Source organism: Penicillium robsamsonii (assembly GCF_028829455.1).
Source record: "Penicillium robsamsonii strain IBT 29466 chromosome Unknown utg000001l_segment0_segment0, whole genome shotgun sequence".
NCBI lineage: Eukaryota > Fungi > Ascomycota > Eurotiomycetes > Eurotiales > Aspergillaceae > Penicillium > Penicillium robsamsonii.
In genome coordinates, this window is record NW_026643219.1 from 6,444,855 (window position 1) to 6,461,144 (window position 16,290).

At 49.8% G+C, this 16,290-nt stretch overlaps 7 protein-coding genes across 7 annotated transcripts; 2 read left to right on the forward strand and 5 right to left on the reverse strand.

The window, feature by feature from the left end:
• Positions 1-376: 376 nt before the first annotated feature.
• N7447_002506 (uncharacterized protein) lies at positions 377-1,396 on the reverse strand (the record flags this gene model as incomplete). The annotated part of the gene is made up of 1 exon (XM_057226781.1): positions 377-1,396. One exon carries the CDS (start codon positions 1,394-1,396, stop codon positions 377-379), a length of 1,020 nt encoding a protein of 339 aa, XP_057090797.1.
• A 399-nt stretch (positions 1,397-1,795) lies between these two features.
• Positions 1,796-2,556, reverse strand: N7447_002507 (uncharacterized protein; the record flags this gene model as incomplete). Its single annotated transcript, XM_057226782.1, has 2 exons — positions 1,796-2,243; positions 2,309-2,556. 2 exons carry the CDS (start codon positions 2,554-2,556, stop codon positions 1,796-1,798), a joined length of 696 nt encoding a protein of 231 aa, XP_057090798.1.
• A 2,290-nt stretch (positions 2,557-4,846) lies between these two features.
• On the reverse strand, positions 4,847-6,113 carry N7447_002508 (putative NAD binding Rossmann fold oxidoreductase; the record flags this gene model as incomplete). The annotated part of the gene is made up of 4 exons (XM_057226783.1): positions 4,847-5,146; positions 5,213-5,616; positions 5,667-5,762; positions 5,831-6,113. The coding sequence occupies 4 exons, from the start codon at positions 6,111-6,113 to the stop codon at positions 4,847-4,849; spliced, it is 1,083 nt and encodes a 360-aa protein (XP_057090799.1).
• Positions 6,114-6,406: 293 nt separating this feature from the next.
• On the reverse strand, positions 6,407-7,324 carry N7447_002509 (O-methyltransferase; the record flags this gene model as incomplete). The annotated part of the gene is made up of 3 exons (XM_057226784.1): positions 6,407-6,448; positions 6,499-7,248; positions 7,307-7,324. The coding sequence occupies 3 exons, from the start codon at positions 7,322-7,324 to the stop codon at positions 6,407-6,409; spliced, it is 810 nt and encodes a 269-aa protein (XP_057090800.1).
• Positions 7,325-8,356: 1,032 nt separating this feature from the next.
• N7447_002510 (uncharacterized protein) lies at positions 8,357-9,841 on the forward strand (the record flags this gene model as incomplete). Its single annotated transcript, XM_057226785.1, has 1 exon — positions 8,357-9,841. One exon carries the CDS (start codon positions 8,357-8,359, stop codon positions 9,839-9,841), a length of 1,485 nt encoding a protein of 494 aa, XP_057090801.1.
• A 504-nt stretch (positions 9,842-10,345) lies between these two features.
• N7447_002511 (Tetratricopeptide TPR2) lies at positions 10,346-12,902 on the forward strand (the record flags this gene model as incomplete). Its single annotated transcript, XM_057226786.1, has 4 exons — positions 10,346-10,510; positions 10,582-10,919; positions 10,981-11,446; positions 12,201-12,902. The coding sequence occupies 4 exons, from the start codon at positions 10,346-10,348 to the stop codon at positions 12,900-12,902; spliced, it is 1,671 nt and encodes a 556-aa protein (XP_057090802.1).
• Positions 12,903-13,424: 522 nt separating this feature from the next.
• On the reverse strand, positions 13,425-15,588 carry N7447_002512 (peroxisomal copper amine oxidase; the record flags this gene model as incomplete). The annotated part of the gene is made up of 3 exons (XM_057226787.1): positions 13,425-13,771; positions 13,829-15,079; positions 15,135-15,588. The coding sequence occupies 3 exons, from the start codon at positions 15,586-15,588 to the stop codon at positions 13,425-13,427; spliced, it is 2,052 nt and encodes a 683-aa protein (XP_057090803.1).
• Between the last annotated feature and the right edge of the window lie 702 nt (positions 15,589-16,290).

Here is a 16,290-nt window from a genome sequence, read left to right on the forward strand (position 1 = left end):
CCGTTAAAGGCGCAACTCTGCTCTCTTTCTCCGCGGATGTCAACTTTCGGATGTAGGGCTTCATGTCAATTTCGATTTCTTCAAGTTGGCCACTCAGCGGATTTACATTTGGTAACATAAACTACGGTTTGGGACTAGCGGCTTGGCATTCCGTTATTGTTGTAGATGCCATGTGACGTCGGGATGTTTCTGTCTGTGGAGCACTTTGTATACTGACGATATATTGTTTTCAACTATACAAACAAAAAATGGAGTTGATTCCCATATATGACCAGCTCTCCCAGCTATTGGCTATCGGATATACGCCTGGTCAACAACAGAACCACCATCTATACCAAAGAATCCTAAGATGTGTTCATACTAACGAATAAAGAAATCAAATCTCACCCCCGACATCTCGCAAACACTCCTCTCCCTCCCCAATAACCAATGGCAACCCCACACACCAAGCCCGCGGATACTCCATCCCCCACTTCCCCATAAGAGCCTTCAGGTCCGCCTCATGGCCAGGGACAACATTAACAAACACCCGATCACCATGCGATCGCGGCTCGGAATGCACCGCGCCATCATCCTCGCCAACCCGGAAGAAAACACACTCTCCCACCGACGCCTGCACAATCCCATGCCCGCCCAGCTCAAGGGCTAGCTGTTCTCGCACCGACTCCGCCGCCATGGCGCAGCCGACACAGCGCACAGAGACGCAGACGTGATCTGGGTCTGCGGCGCGGGCGGCTGTTTTGGCGGCTTGTTGCGTGGCGCGTGCTAGGCGGTTTGTCGCAGGTGGGATGAACAAGGTCCCGGGGCCAAGGAGGGTTGTTGTGAGTTTCCAGTTTGTTGGGGTCGGGCTTATGGAGGGGATTTGGGCGGTTGGGGCTGTAAGTTGGTGGTGATGGTGCTCGGTTTCGGGGTTGGAGGGTGAGATTGGGATTGAGAGATCTTGATTTGTTGGTGCTGCCCAGGTGGATTTGAGTAGATTAGTGATTGGCGAGAAGAGTGATTGACGCCTTGCGTGGTTTATTGGTGGTTGGAGGGGAGAGAAGAATAAATCATCTGTGTGCCAGCGTGGGATGTCGAATTCGTCCGAGCCTTTGCTTGCTCTGATTGTGAGCCAGTAGTGGGACTGGTTATTTTTGGTCAGGAAATCGTGGACGTATGCCAGGAAGGAGAATAAGGAGGGCATTATTGAGCCGCTTATTGTGGCTTCTGCCCAGGTGTTAAAAGAGGATGGCAGATTACATGATTCGAGGGTTAAGAGGGGTCCGCAGTAAGTCCATGAGGACGAAGTGTTGAGGGTAATTGGATCATCTGTTGGCAGTAGTTCTTTAGACTCGACAGATGGATATTTGACTGGATATGGGAAGAATCGGAAATCTGGTAGCGATTTGACGTCCATCACGGTTATTTCTTAGGAGAAGAGGCTATTCCTTGGGGGCCTGTGGGACAATTTAAAAGGCTCCTGGACCTCATCTGTACAGAAGGACGCCTTTCCACTTCCATTTTAGTGCCCACCTCTTGCCGCTTTAGATCTGTGGGTAAAACCGAGCACGCCCCGCTCAACTTCTTGGAAAGTCAGGCGATCACTTCCCATTATATAATCAATATTATCCCCGGGGCCAGGCCTCAGAGCTATCCTGGGCGAGGTCGTCACGCCCTCACACACCTTCCGGCTGTTGGTTCCGCTAGACAAGAATTTTAAAAAGAGAAGGAAGAATATGAAGATGAACTAAAGTGAAATGGCTATTATTGCCTAAACCAAGCCTTCTATAGGCTACCTAGTTGGGTGCTCCAATCGCTACTGCTTCAACTGGGCCGCCTCCCGACGATTTGCTCGTCGAATCGTGAAACAACACCAAACGCTGCATGCAATGATCTCGACGCCAATAAGTGGAAGGCCAACCATGAGAAAATATCCTAGGGTCGTAAGTGTCGGGTCATTCTGATCCTTAGTCGGTTCTAGGGAAGGCATCGTGAGGCTCTGTCCTAGCACCCAGGTCGAAAAGTACTCCCCCGAATCAAGCGGCGGTAGTGTTGGAGACATGCTCACCGTGTCCGAGGCCGCCCATGATATCTCCCATACTGCGTGGGCCATATATCCTTCTGTAAAGACCTTTGTTGTCTTGGTTCCGGTGGACCATATTGTTACAGTGGTTGAGGTCCATCCGGCCTCTGTATATCGGTAATAAGGCGCTGTAAGGCTGGTTATAGGGGAAGATTGATATCTATCCCATAGTTGATAGTCGCTGAAATGAGTGGATAGGCTTAGTGATCTGTTTTGAATATATCAGAATGGTATTTATATATAAACCTAGCACAACAGTACGCAGTGGAGTAATAAGCAAGGTTTTCATTTCCAAATTTAGTGGATGTGCGTCGCATTTCAAAGTATGTCCAGTAGCTAGGACATACGGCTGGACTGAAATGGAACTGGCTGGCGGGATCCCGATGATCCCAGCCGTTGGGCTGGCAAGCGGAAAAGTGAGGATCGGCAACATCAGAGATCAAAAAAGCGACAGGGGAAATCGTGGAAGACCCATAGCTTGCTGACTTCAGCATAGGTATAGTGGCTATGCCATATAGAGATGAACAGCGGCCTATTTGCACAAAAGGAGTTGTCAGTACCTCAGAGGTAGTTTTTGTGACAGTCGAGGGTGCTAAGAAAGTGGAAGGCGTGAGGTAGTAGTGCGACTGGAGCAGGCAGTCTCTGTATTTAATATAAAATAAACGTAAATGTCTTATTGGACGTGTTATGAAGATAAGCGTTGATTTACGTGGACCTTAGGAGGATGTAGGTACATATAAAAGTTAATGAGATTGCCCGGGGGAGAGCACCCCATAACATTGAACATAAAGAACCACAAGAAGATCATAGCCGAGCGTAAATTGGGACATAATTGCAAAAGGGGTCCATGGGTCAAAGCCCAACGCTAGCATGTAGCTTAGGCTAAACGCAGTGCATGTGCCTGGTCCTAGAGGTACTTGCTTATGTATATACAGAGAGTTACCCCTGCTGTAGGTTATAATGCCCAGCTTTAAGATATACCAAGAGACACCGACGGACACTGTGTTGACAAATGATTGGCTGTGTTTTATGTACAAATTTTGGCTACTGAGCGCTAGAGGAAATCCGAACCCTGCTGAAATGGACTCCGTGAAAATTGCAGACAATTGCTACAGGACTGAGCTTGTCAATCTCTGCGTGAAAAGCTATAAAAATATCCCCAAGCTCTTAACCTTGGCAGGAACCTTCCAGGAAATCTATATTGTTGACGAAAATTGCGGTTGAAATAACTTGTGGCCCGTTTATAGTGCGGTTTATAGTGCGAATGAGCGATTTGCATATGCCTTGGTTTATCGAGACACTGCTTTGGATGAATTATCGAAATGGACCCAAGTCTTTGATAGTTAGCAGGGAATTCTAGTCAGAGCTACTAAATCCCATCAAGGCAAAGTAACCAATAGAAAAGTTACTATCAATTGCGCTTCCTTTTCATTTTGGTACTCTTCACTCTGACGCCTCATTTGATCAAAATAGGAAAAGACGCCGAGGATGTCAATATTGACGGTAGGGAAATCGCCTGAAGAAAATATTCAACGTCTACCGTTCTGGAAAGATGATATTGAACCAACAGCCCAGTGAGGCTATTTCAGTGGAGCCACCCAGCTTATCACCCTCTCCGATGAATTCCGTGAGTGAAAAATGATCACTTTTATTGCCTTCATCTAAACATCTTTACAGCTGAGGACCTTGCGATTACATCCGAAATGATAACTACCTCAACTCTCTCTTCTTAAAACGAACAACAAGCTCGCATTTTGATTACGAAGTTATTGGAGGGGGTCTACATAACACTTCGTCGTTCCGACTTTGCCGGGCCCAACGATATGCGTATGCTCCAGGGAAGGGCGTTCTCTTTTTACCCAATGGATTTGATGGATAAGCGTAAAGGTCGCAAAGTACGTTGCGTGGGGGAGAACAGATTTCTCTTCTATTTCAGCGAGCACGAAGCTCAAGCTATTGATCTGGTAGTCATTGAAGTAAAGCGCGCCAGCCTGTGCAGTACCAGCGAGGGACAAACCCTTGCATACATGACTATGGTATGGGCAGAGAGAAAGAAGAAAAAGAAATAAAAGGGCGGCGCTGTGGACGCCTGCTTGATAGATAGTCAAGAGTTCCAGTTCTTCCAATTTGATCATGGCAGTTCTTAGTTTTTATCCCGCTCTTCCTGTCTCTCTATTCTGATCGTTGGACTGGGATGAACATTGCCGCCTACTACATTGCCTCTTTCCTCAAGCATAGCCTCGAGACATCACCCTTGCAATATTCAGCAGCGACGATCTCTTCTCGTCCGTCTAGTTCATCATCACAATTGGGCCCTCCGCTGCTAGGTTATGGGCAGCGTTCCTCCCTTGACGCTGTTATGGAAGATTAATTCTGTTTCTTTCCGGGTAGATAGAAATGAGCACGAAACAGGGACATCGAAGATGACGATCTCGCGATACTAAACCCTTCTAGGTAACTATGGTCTGTGGTAGACTAAATGCATTTACACGTGACCGATCGCAACTTCCTGTGCTGACATTTACTGAGCCACCAGGCTGAGCCTCATAAAAGCGGCGGCAGTTTAGGGCCCCTTGTTAGGCAGCAAGGTGGAAACTATTTCCACGCACTTGAGAGTGAAGATTATTTGTTTGCCTTTGTGTAACGATGCTAATTGTTTCCTTTGTATAGTTGCCAACAGTAAGGGTATTTGCTGTATTATTGGAGAGGAAACAGTCCAAGACTTCAATACATATTGCCTTTGTCTAGTAGATCATAATCGTCATAGCATTTACAACCCCAAGCTTAGACGTCCAAAGTACGTCCAGTCCGGGAACTCTCGCGAGCCAACTCGATCAAACGAATGACCTCGCGGGCCTCCACGCCACTGGCAGGGAGTGCTCCCTCGCCGTTGAGAGCGCGGACAAGCTTGCGGTAGTACTCGGTATAAGTGGGGGGCTCCACGGTGGGAACCACCTCCTTAACGGGCTTGCCGTTCTGGATAGTAGTCAGAGTACCATAACGCTCGCTGGGCTCACGACCGTAACCCTTATCCTGGGGCATGATGCCGGCCTTGAGCTGGTCTTCTTGGATATCAAGGTGGTACTATGCAATTAGGTCAGTTTTCACTTTTCTTTATATAGCAGTGATCTGCGCAGGTAGATACTCTACCTTCTTGAAGCTACCCTTGTCACCACGCACCCAGAAGCGCAGCTGCTCGTCCTCGGGGCTGACCACGGTCGCCTTGGCGGTAACCATAGAGCCATCGGCATAGTGCAGCAGAACGGTGAAGGAGTCCTCGTATGAAAACGAGGTGACACCCCGGGCGGAGCCAATGAAAGCGGTTACCCGCTTGGGGAGTCCGAGCAGGTGCACGGCCTGATCCAGAAGGTGGGTTCCAAGGTCATAGATTGCGGAGCCACCGGGGATGACCTTGTTCTTCCACTTGTGAGAGTCGGCGGCCGGCACCTCGGGACGGTGGCGGTCGAAGTGAGTTTCATACTCGGAGATGCGGCCGAGCGAGCCGTTCTTGACGAGCTTGGAGAGGGTCACGAAGTCGGCATCCCAGCGGCGATCTAGGACAGCGATAAGTAGGGGTTTTTATAAACAGGGTGATAGGACATACTCTGGAACACGGCAAGCTGTTTGTTGTTCTTCTTCGAAATGGCGATGAGGTCATCAGCTTCCTGAGTGGTGGGGGTGAAGGGCTTCTCGCAGACGACTGATATATCTCACGTTAGTTTACCCATATCAATTGCTAATGATTTCTAGGCATTTCTAGTCACTTACCGTGCTTGCCGGCCTCTAGCGCAAGCTTGGATAGCTCAAAGTGAGAATCGGGGGCAGTGGTAATGATCACCACGTCAACCGCGGGGTCCTGGACCATCTCATCGGCGGTACGGAAAGACTTCACACCGGGGTGGTCCTTCTCGGCATCATCATCCTGCTTCGGAGTGCGCTGGACAATTGCGTAGAGCTTGAGCTCGGGGACCTCCTTCACGAAGGGAATGTGGAAGATCTTCGCGCTGAAGCCGTAGCCAACAACGCCAACATTATAAGTCTTGCTAGCCATAATGAAATATTTGGGATTTAATTGAGGGAGGAATCCGCGGGGGGAGAGACTATTTTATATGGCCCCGGAAATCATTTAGCGGGGGAGAGGGAAGGTCCTGGCGACGGCAACGTTGGCTCGGGTGGGTCCAAAAGCCGAGTCGGGTTCCCGTCGTGGCAATGTTCGACTTTACAACGGACTTCTATATTGTATGCTTGATAATCATGTATGAATATGAGTATATTGTATTCTACTTTCTTGTCATCTCGGTTTGTGCCGCTTTGTAGTCTCACTTGCGTTGACCAGTTTCTCACCTATGCCTGCACCCCCACACACCTCGTAACCTCGATGGCATCCTGTCAATTGTTAGCGAAGACTCATTTTCGGAAAACTATTCAAAACTTACCCGCAATCCCTGGGGTTGGCATAGCTCGCTCTGGTACACCAAATTCGGGTTCCCGACAAAATTGAAGGTGGGCACGTCATCTTTACCCACAAAGGACTGCACCGTGCTTTCGGCCATCCCGGCAATGTTATATGCCTGGGAAGGTCCTTCCTTAGCAGCTTCGATCTTCTGCTCGACAGTGCTCCGGACGTATTCCAGATATGGTGGGTTGCCCGGGTGTAGCACGTTATCGGCCGCGAGCACTGAACCAGGGACAATAGCCCCGAGGTGCTCACATAGCTTGACGTCAGTGGTGTACGCTGGTTTGTAATGGTCAATGAAGAGAAGTTCCACTTTCTTCACGTCACCCGAGGTAATCAATTTGTGTAGCGACTCATCGCTTCGACCGACGATGATGCGCACAAAGTCGCGCAATCCAGCTAGCTCAATGAGCATATTGGCAACTGCGGCGAACTCTGGGTTCAACTCTAGACTCAAGTAGCGTTCACCGCCGTTTCGACGGACTGCGTCGCCGAATAGGATCGCAGAGTAGCCCACGTAGCAGCCGAGCTCGATCATGGTCTTTGGCTTGAGTTCATTGATGAGTTGGGTGATGACTTTGCCCTTTTCGGGGCCAACATTTATTAAACGGTAGTCTTTCTCAAACTCGTGAATCAGATCGATCACCTTTTGGGGATGTCCACGGATTTCATCCAGGTTTGGCTGCCCATAGATGTAATGCAGGAGCTTCAGCTCCTTGCCAGCGTCGTTCTAGAGTACGAGTTAGGGTCATTTCTCACAATCAAAAGGGTCGGAATGTAATTCATACCGAGGAAGGTGCAGACATGACGTAAAGTTAGAGCAAGGGAATCGGATAAATGATCCAAGAAATTCCATATGGACATGCGAACTTATAAATGGCCTCGGGGATAATAAACATTGGAAATACTTCGGATAAAGGCAGTAAATCCGAGTCCGATCACCCACTCACCATCAATAGATGGCGTCAACATTCCAATCCCTTCAGGCAATCCGTGCCGACCCCATAAGTCGGAAACCTGATCCCATGTAATCGCCGGATATTTCCCCTGGAGGTTCGATCCAGAGAACCCCACCATTAGCTCTGATTTGTCTATGGAGTAGAGATCTTGATCTAGACCTCCGCACCGGCCCATAAAGCCCAAAACCCAACCCGCCCCAACCAGCAAATGGGCTGGGCTTTGGGCCCAGGGTAGAAGGTAGAAGCCCATTGGGCTTTTATAGGGGCCCAATAGGCCTCAAATAATACAAACATGCTAATTCTTGACAGATGCATAACTAAGTAATGCAGATTTTTCTAGTATTTTTGAGTTTTCAAAACACCGTATAAACCCCAAATTGACCGAGTTCTCATGATAATTAAGTTAATTCTAACGTTTAGCCTGCATTGACTACCTCAGTCGACAGAAAGATGCACCTACTTCTATCCGTATGAAATATATATATCTGCATATCGATAGTCTGTCACTTGTTGAACCCTCGTATTAGGCCAGATCAGGGCCGGCGGGCTGAGATCTTCCGAGGTAAGCTTACAGACTAGAAGATGCGTAAAAACCAGGCATTAATCAACAGGGTTATAAGCTCCAAGACTGGATTTATGCATAGAAATGGGCTTCATTGGGGGCCTCATGGGCCCCTACTAATGGGCTGTGGGCCTGAGGTCCGGGCCCAACCAAGCCCATTGTGGAGGTCTATCTTGATCTCTTGAGGTGCATCGTCACACCGAACTAGATCTGCAGGCCAAGCCCCCCTCATTAACGTCCACCCCAACTCACATTTTCACTTGTGACCATGTCCCTTCTATGTCACCCTTTCGGGGTACATTATTCCCTTTAGTCAAATGAAAAAACACCTCTACCCGCTCATTGCGGCGAGACATAGACTTAGCATGTCGATCAAATCCGCCAATGCTTCAGTCATATCGGGGACTTCATCACGAGTATTCTGGCATCTCCTTCGAATATGTCTTTCATTCTCGCTGTTGTTTGTCGATAACACCATTCTCGTGATCGCGGTATTCTTATCCTATCTCCGACCAACGGCCAATCGATACCGAGCGACACAACGGAATGTGCCATTTTACCCGAAAACAGTCCTCATCACGGGCATAGGTACAGCGCACGGCTTGACCCTAGCAAGGTCATGGGCTGTAGAAGGCCACCACGTGGTTGGGGCTGATGTTACAGACCTAGACCTGCCCGTACGCTCCGGCGGAAGTATGTCCAAGGCCCTAGTGGCATTCTACCAGATTCCCAAGGACCATTACATCTCCCGGCTACTCGACGTCATCCACCGCGAAAAGGTCGACCTGTGGATTCCATGCTCACCCAAGGGATCCTCCATTGAAGATGCGACAGCCCGACAGGTCGTTGAGAGTTGCACTAACTGCATGTGCATCACCTTCGATACCGAGTTGGCAGCTTGCTTCGCCCATCCTGATTCATTCAGGCAGTATGTGATCGAGAGGAATCTTCCTGTGCTTGAATACCATAGGGTACAATCGCGCGACTCGGTGCACAAGGTCTTGAACCGGTCGCCCGCCAAAACCTACCAGATCTCTCAAGCGACCCCATCTGCGAACGAGAAGGCTATGCTCTTGCCCAGGCGTACGCTGAGTAAGACATACGCCAAGGTCAGCGAGATCCAGATCTCCAATGATCGTCCTTGGATTATGCAGCAACAATCTCGTCTTGGAGAGCTATTCGCAGACCTACTTGTTGTGCGTGGCCGCGTTCAAGCCATTAAGGTTCGGCTTTCGGATTGTAGTTCCTCTACCTGGGGTGCGTCGCGTCTAGATGAGGCTCTGGCCGCTTCGGTCCATAGGCTCATGCAAACATTAGCAGCCAAAGGTGGTGTTCGCTCGACCGGCCATCTCTCTGTCAGACTCTCAGTCGATGAAGAGTTCGACGCGCATTCTGTCCGACACACTATCTACATCGCCGGCTGTACACCTGGCGCCAGAGCTGTCGATAACCTGCTGCATAATGTGCCTTGCCCTATCTCCGGCTATCTATCTGTGTTCCCTTCCAGTTCAGTTGATACAGCCAACATAGCAGCGACACTATCAGCAACCCGTTCAGCGCCAACATTTGCCCCAGCCGCTATTCTTCCCGCTGCTTTTTTGCAGTTTTCATTGTTTCACTTTGCACTCACAGCTCTTGAAGTTGCAGAGGCAGAGCTGGTGAGGCTGTTGTTTTGGAAAGATCCCCTGTTCTGTTTTCTTGATCCGGTTCCCTGGTGGTGGCAAGTACATGTCTATCAACCATTGCGAGAGATCTGGGTGTTGATGAAACAAACACGAGAAGCGGGATTGAATCTCCTTTGACTATGTATGTTAACATGAGTATATGAGAAATGAGACTATGATGTAAAGTGACAGGCATCCGCCAAGCAAATGTGTGGCGGAGTTCCCGAAATAGTAACGGGCTGTCGCCTGGGCAGCGGATGTGGACACACGTATGCCCCCGAAACAAGAGAGGGTAAGGCAGATACACAAATTGTCAGATTGGATATCTTTGAAAAACTTCAATTTAAATATCCCTCCCGTTGTGATTTCAACATTGCGACATTGCGACATTGCGACGGAAAAACAAAACAAAACAAAACAAACCGATACTTTTCTCCACGGAGCCTAGCCTGGCCAAGATAGAGAGATCCCCCAAGTCTCATTCTCCAGGTCTCGACTCTGTTCTTGTCTCGTCTCGCACATTCTGTGTGTCCCGTATGACTTCACGATAGACTATCTTTTCACTTCGAGACCAACCCCTTCCTTCCCTCCAAGTGAATAAGAAAAGCGCCACACCCTTGCAGCGCTCCTACACACAAAATCATGTTTCAAATGCCGCGGCCTTCAGGCGGAAGTCTCGGACGTACCAAAAACATCCTACATTTCATACAAGGATTCAGTATCTTCCTCGCATGGGCCATAACCATCGCGATCTGGACTAAGGGAGGCAGTGGAATCGATGGGCGCACAGGCTGGTACTGGGGTCTGGTGAGTTTGACATTTCTGCGTTTCTGATACAAAAGAGAGCTCTTTCATTCTGACATATAATCGGATGGCAGTGCTGGCTAAGTATTCCTGGCTTAATCTACCTGGTGGCAGTGCCGATGTGGCCTCGAGCCCGACGCTTCGGTAACGTCTATGCATTCGCCTGTGTCGATATCCTCTATTCGATTCTCTGGCTCAGTGCCTGGATCTGTCTCGCTTCGTACGTCGCCCAAGGAAAGTCCAAGGGAGCGAGCAGCGACGATGACAAGAAGTCCACCGACACCAAATCCACCACCAGGAGAGCCGAGGAGAAGAAGGAGGAGGAGAAGACCGGATGCGATAACTGGGCATACGGAAGCGCTACCAAGTGCAAGCTGAGCACAGCAACTACAATTATTGGCGTTATCATCTTGTACGTGAATTTCTTCTATCTCCGAGACGACGATTCCTTGAATGAAACTAACAGAAAAAAGCGTCCTCTTCGTCATCACCGCCTGGATGTCCTTCCGCAACGTGATGCACTTCCGCCGCACCGGCACCCTCCCCGACGCCGTCTCTGACCCCACCTTCGCTGCGCAGAGCAAAGCCGCCTTCTCATCGAACCCAGCCCACGACTTCGAGGAGGATGAGGATAACTTCCGTTCCGGCCGAGGCGGCGGCATGGGCGCCTCATCCCACGGCGACCAGGATGAGGACTACGCCCTCCTGCACCAGAGCGAGGTGGATGACCTAGGCAACGCACACGGCCGGACCGCGATGCAAGGCTCCTACGATCCCACCGCTCCCGCGCCCGGGGGCATCCTCCATGATTACAACAGCAGCACCGGCTATGGTGGTGCGCATGGCCAGCACTATGTGGAACCGTCTACTCATTACAATCCCTCGGACTACACCCCGTCTGAGTACACTGCTCCTCCCACTGGGTTTGGTGGCTCATCGGTGAGTGGGTACGGAAGACGGCCCAGTTGAGTAAAAAGTGTTGTCAGTGTAGATGGAAGAACTGCTCAGTGAAATACCCGGAGGATTGATGAATCGTCTTGCTTTTTTGGCGTCTTGAACATTGACCATTGAGCGCTGTTGGGCGCACCGCTGTTTACTCTGGGCTGATGCCCTTGCCTTTACCATGTTTCTCATGGGTCTTTTGGCCCTGGGTTTACGATTGTATGTCCTGTCTGATTTCATTGGATCTAGTAAAATATAGATGTATGCATTGTAAAATTATATGTCCCGGTGGTGTTTCGTATTTAGATTAGTAGAATATGTTGGTAGACAACATGTGTAGATTATATCTGGAAGGATGAGATCCCATCAACATATCATAGAACAAGGTTTTTTTTAGAAAGCCTAAAGTCATAGCATACTCACTTTTTTCTTCCTATCACTACCAATATCCCCGAGGTCTCACCTTGCCCAAGAAGAAATTAGTATAGATAGGACAAGGCACTAGTATTCTGCCACCGCCCTCGATATCAGTGGGTTTATGGACAGCTTGCCCTCTGGCCATCATCATCTCTTGACAAGTACAATTCCGAATATTGACCTCAAAGTGAACCGTGCTTTGTTGAAACCTAGACAGTACATCCTGAACTGTATCTTGTATGAATTAACCCATTCCACCACCAGACCTCACCATTCGGCCTCCAAACACCCGCCCCGTCACACCGCAGCGCATATGTATACTAACAACTCCAAGAAGCAACACCGACCTTACAACCCCAAACCCGAGACCAAAGTCTCCCCACTCCCAAAAATGGCCAGCGAAATCGACCTCTACAACCAATACCCATTGTATATGGACCCAAGCACTCAAACACTCACACTCATGCACTCATCCGGCCAAACACCCTCCCAAACAGCCGCAATCAACACCGAACTTGAAGAACTCAACCAACTACACCAATCCCTCCTCACCATTGACCCACCCAACATCCCCCCGGCGCCACTCCCCGTAAACCCCAAGCGCAGCGCACAGATCTCCAAACTCCGCGACAGCGCCAACGCCGCGCACCGCAAAGCAAACTACGACGAGGCAATCAAGCTGTACTCCTACGCTATCGACATGGGACTCAGCCGGCCGGGCTGGGAGCCCGTGGGCGTTGCGCGCGAGGAACTTTCGGGTCTTTATGCGAATCGTGCGCAGGCGCAGATGGCTCTGCAGGCCTGGCCCGAGGCGCTGGTTGATGCTAAGGCTAGTGTTGACTCGAAGCCTGTTGGGAATGTCAAGGCCTGGTGGCGGATTGCTAAGTGTCTTGCGGAGATGAGTCGCTATGAGGAGGCGCGCAAGTTCTTGCACAAGTCGCTTGATATTGAAGGGAAGGATTCTGAGGGTGGGAAGGAGTTGTTTGCGTTGCTCGGGGAGGTTGATAGGGCTTTGTTGCGGGGGTTGTCAGCGTAGAATTGCTTTTGCTTCCTTTCAAGGTTGTGTTTTGTTTCTCTTGCACAGCTGCCATTTTTGTTTCTGCGTGTTGGCTAGACATTGTGTCAAGGCTTTTATGGTTTGGTTCTGACTACATGATTCCCTCCCTTTTGGGACGTTTCTCGGCGTTTATGCGTTGTTGACAAGGTTTACACTCTGATATGTATATCTTTGGATTTACATGCTCCCCATCAAAAGACATTACAACGTACGACCTTCTCCTTTTTTCTTTTTGGTGTGAACGTAGTCAAACAAAATTTGAAATGCATGTCAACGAGGAACTAGAAAAAGTTGCCCTAGTAGCTAACAGATCTCCACCCTATACAGAGTAGATAGATACCACGATTGCCCACACCTACTTGGCAGATTAAAGTATCGCAAATTATAAAGTTGATCAAGAATCATTAATCCGTTCATTTGCCAAAAAAAAAGTGTAACTTATATACAAGAAATGCAACGCTGAGAAAACTAGTAACAAAAGCAAAGTCGCATCTCATCAAATCAAACTAACACACTAGACCCATCACTCTTCTTGCAGGCACACGCACCCGCGTTAGCAGCGACCTGAGTTGGTGTACGCGCAAAGCTAGGAGGAACATCAAGGACTGGGTTGCGGTCAAAGAAGTTTCGCGGGCGCAGAAGAAGTGTCATTGGCTCTGCAGGCATGATCGGGTAGTCCTCCGGCGCAGGGAAGTGCGTCAGACCGAACGTGTGCCAAAGAACGACGTCAGTGTTATCAATAGAGCAGCTGGGACCAGCAGCTTCAATCCACGCGGGTAGACCCTCCGAGGGCTCGCCGGAGGTCTGTGGGACGTGGCGGCCAGCTGGGTGGACTTGGTCGTCGTCGTCTGGAGAACTGGGTCAGAAAATGAAACATTATATGAAGGGAGAATGGTAAAACTCACATTTGGTGACATGGACGGCATGGCGTGCGAATCCTGCTCGCTTCCAGACCAGTCCGCCCGCTTTGGGGAGTAGGGGAGGAACATCACGGCTGACAAGCTTGTAGCTCACGGGTTTCTTGCTGTATGGGTTGAGCTTGTTGGTATTAGCCATGTCCCAGGTACGGCTCGTAGATCCATTATAGTCGGACATTGCCTCGAGAGGTGTGGAGAACTTTGTTTTTTTGGCGTAGAATGCGTTGCCGTACTTGTTCTCGGCGCTGCCGACTTCACCAGGTCCTTGGACTGCATCTACCTGGAAGACGGTATTGCTCGGCCCGTCGATGTTGGGGTCTACACGCAGACAGAACAGATGCTGGTGGTTGTGGGCGTTGACACCGGGGTACACCTCAGTTCCCCAGCCCTTGGTATCCTCGCCTGGGTTCATGGCGTAGGTGTTGAGGATACCGGTCAGCTTGATCTCGAGCTGGACTGTGCCGTCCTGATGGAAGATCCAGTACACGCAGTACTCGTAGTTTGCCGCAGTGAAGATCTGCGAGATGATGAGCTTTCGGCCGCGGGTTACGACCATCGACTCGTCGCGGAAATCGGTGTGCTTGAATAGGATGCCGGCGTCTTCTTCGTGGATGCAGATGGCGTTCTTGATGATTGTGCTGGCGCCCGCCCGGTTGACGAATGCCGCGTCCATGTAGTGGATTGCACCCTTGCAGTCGCATCCCAGTGTCAGGCTGTTGGTCATGTATCCGCCGCCGTACTCGCCTAGGTCGAATGCGTGCTTGCGTTGGTGGGGATGCTCCGGGTTGCCATATGGCACGACCATCTCGGCCAGTGAAAGACGCCAGAAGATAGGTCGCACATTGCCCTTGTCGTTGAATGTGATGTTGTTCAGAACAATGCCTTCCCTGTAGTTGAAGCCAACGTGGATGCTCCAGTTTTGCCATTCGATTGTCCGTCCCTTGACTTCGAATGACACACCCTCTGGTTGGGTGATGTGAATTGGCTTGATATCGGTCCGGTATCCACCTTCTTTCTCGATTGAGGCGGGATGATAGTTGTTTGGCAGCGCCTTGCTGACTGGTCTCCGTACAGGCGGCACGTCAATGTGGATGATCTGCTTGGTCTCGGAGTTGAAGATAGGACAGAAGTCCAAGGGATAGGTGTACTGGGAGTCGTCGGGATGAGGGCGGTAGTACATGAGGGCTTGCTGAAGACGGACTCCAGTTCCAAAACGCTCATCGTACCCAATTGTCCATGCTAGAATGCCATCTGATCAGTGTCAAGCTTCGATGATCGAGGGCAGTCCACTTACGGTCACAGTATACTTTATGCATATCCTCCTTGGGAATTCCAATAATACCGCATTGCTCAATGACCTTAGGATCCTTGCGCACAACATGCTCAACCTCCTGTAAATCCTCCATGGTGATCAAAGGCTGAACATTCGGTGTGTGCTGCCACTTGATGATCTTCTTCTGGTCCAGGTCAACCACACCATCGTAGATCTTGCCACCAGGTGCAATGGCAACCACATCGGCAGCTCGAGCAGGACGAGGAGTGCTCTCTGGATCAGCCACCCAGGCCATCATCTGGGCCTTGCGGGGCTCGTATAGTGTGACCGCATTGAAGTTGAGCGAGCCATGTTCTTTGCGGACAATGCCGACGACCGTATCAATTTCGACAGTAGAAAGAGGATCAAGGGGATGAGGTGCCGGTGTAGTCGCGCTGACTTGGTGAGTCAATTGCTGTAGTCTGTCGAGAACCATGCTGTGCTAGAGGTATAGGGAAGGAGATGATAGTAAGGATAAAGCGCCAATCCGAGTCGAGAAGTTGTTGGAGAGTTAAATACAATAATCTTAACTGAGCTCCCTGTCTGGGCTTGCAGGCTATTTAACAAGCAAGAGATATCTTCATATGTCCCGATGTACATGTAGCTACATCGTATACCTCCATCCGATTAGATAAAGCCTATTTGCGGAGGCCGGATCTGAGGACCTGATTGGGGTTAGCGCAATATCTCCAATCCCAAAAGGGCAAAAAGATGCTTGTCTGCAGCTTGATATTGATATCTCTGTATTATTCATGTCGCTTGTCACATCGCGGGGTAGAATCAGAAATGCCGCATGTGAATGCTCAATTGGGAATCCGAGCTTAGCCTCAATGGCGGTCTACAGCTGTGGACCCAGTCATCCGAGAGGATCCCTAGATATGCCTAGTACAACATAGATCCCGTAAGATGATACAATGTACATCGAGGCAAGCCGAGAGAAGCTCATGAATCTACAAACCGGGCCAGATTTAGCGAACAGAAGCCAGAATTCCTATACATAGGACACATACAGGTCCGATCTAGCTACAAGAAAAAAGAAAGAAAAAGCGACCTAGATCACAAGAACGAAAGGCACAAGGCCATAATAGAGCCTATCAACGCCTCGTAAATGGATTCAAAACCAACCATATCAAACGCC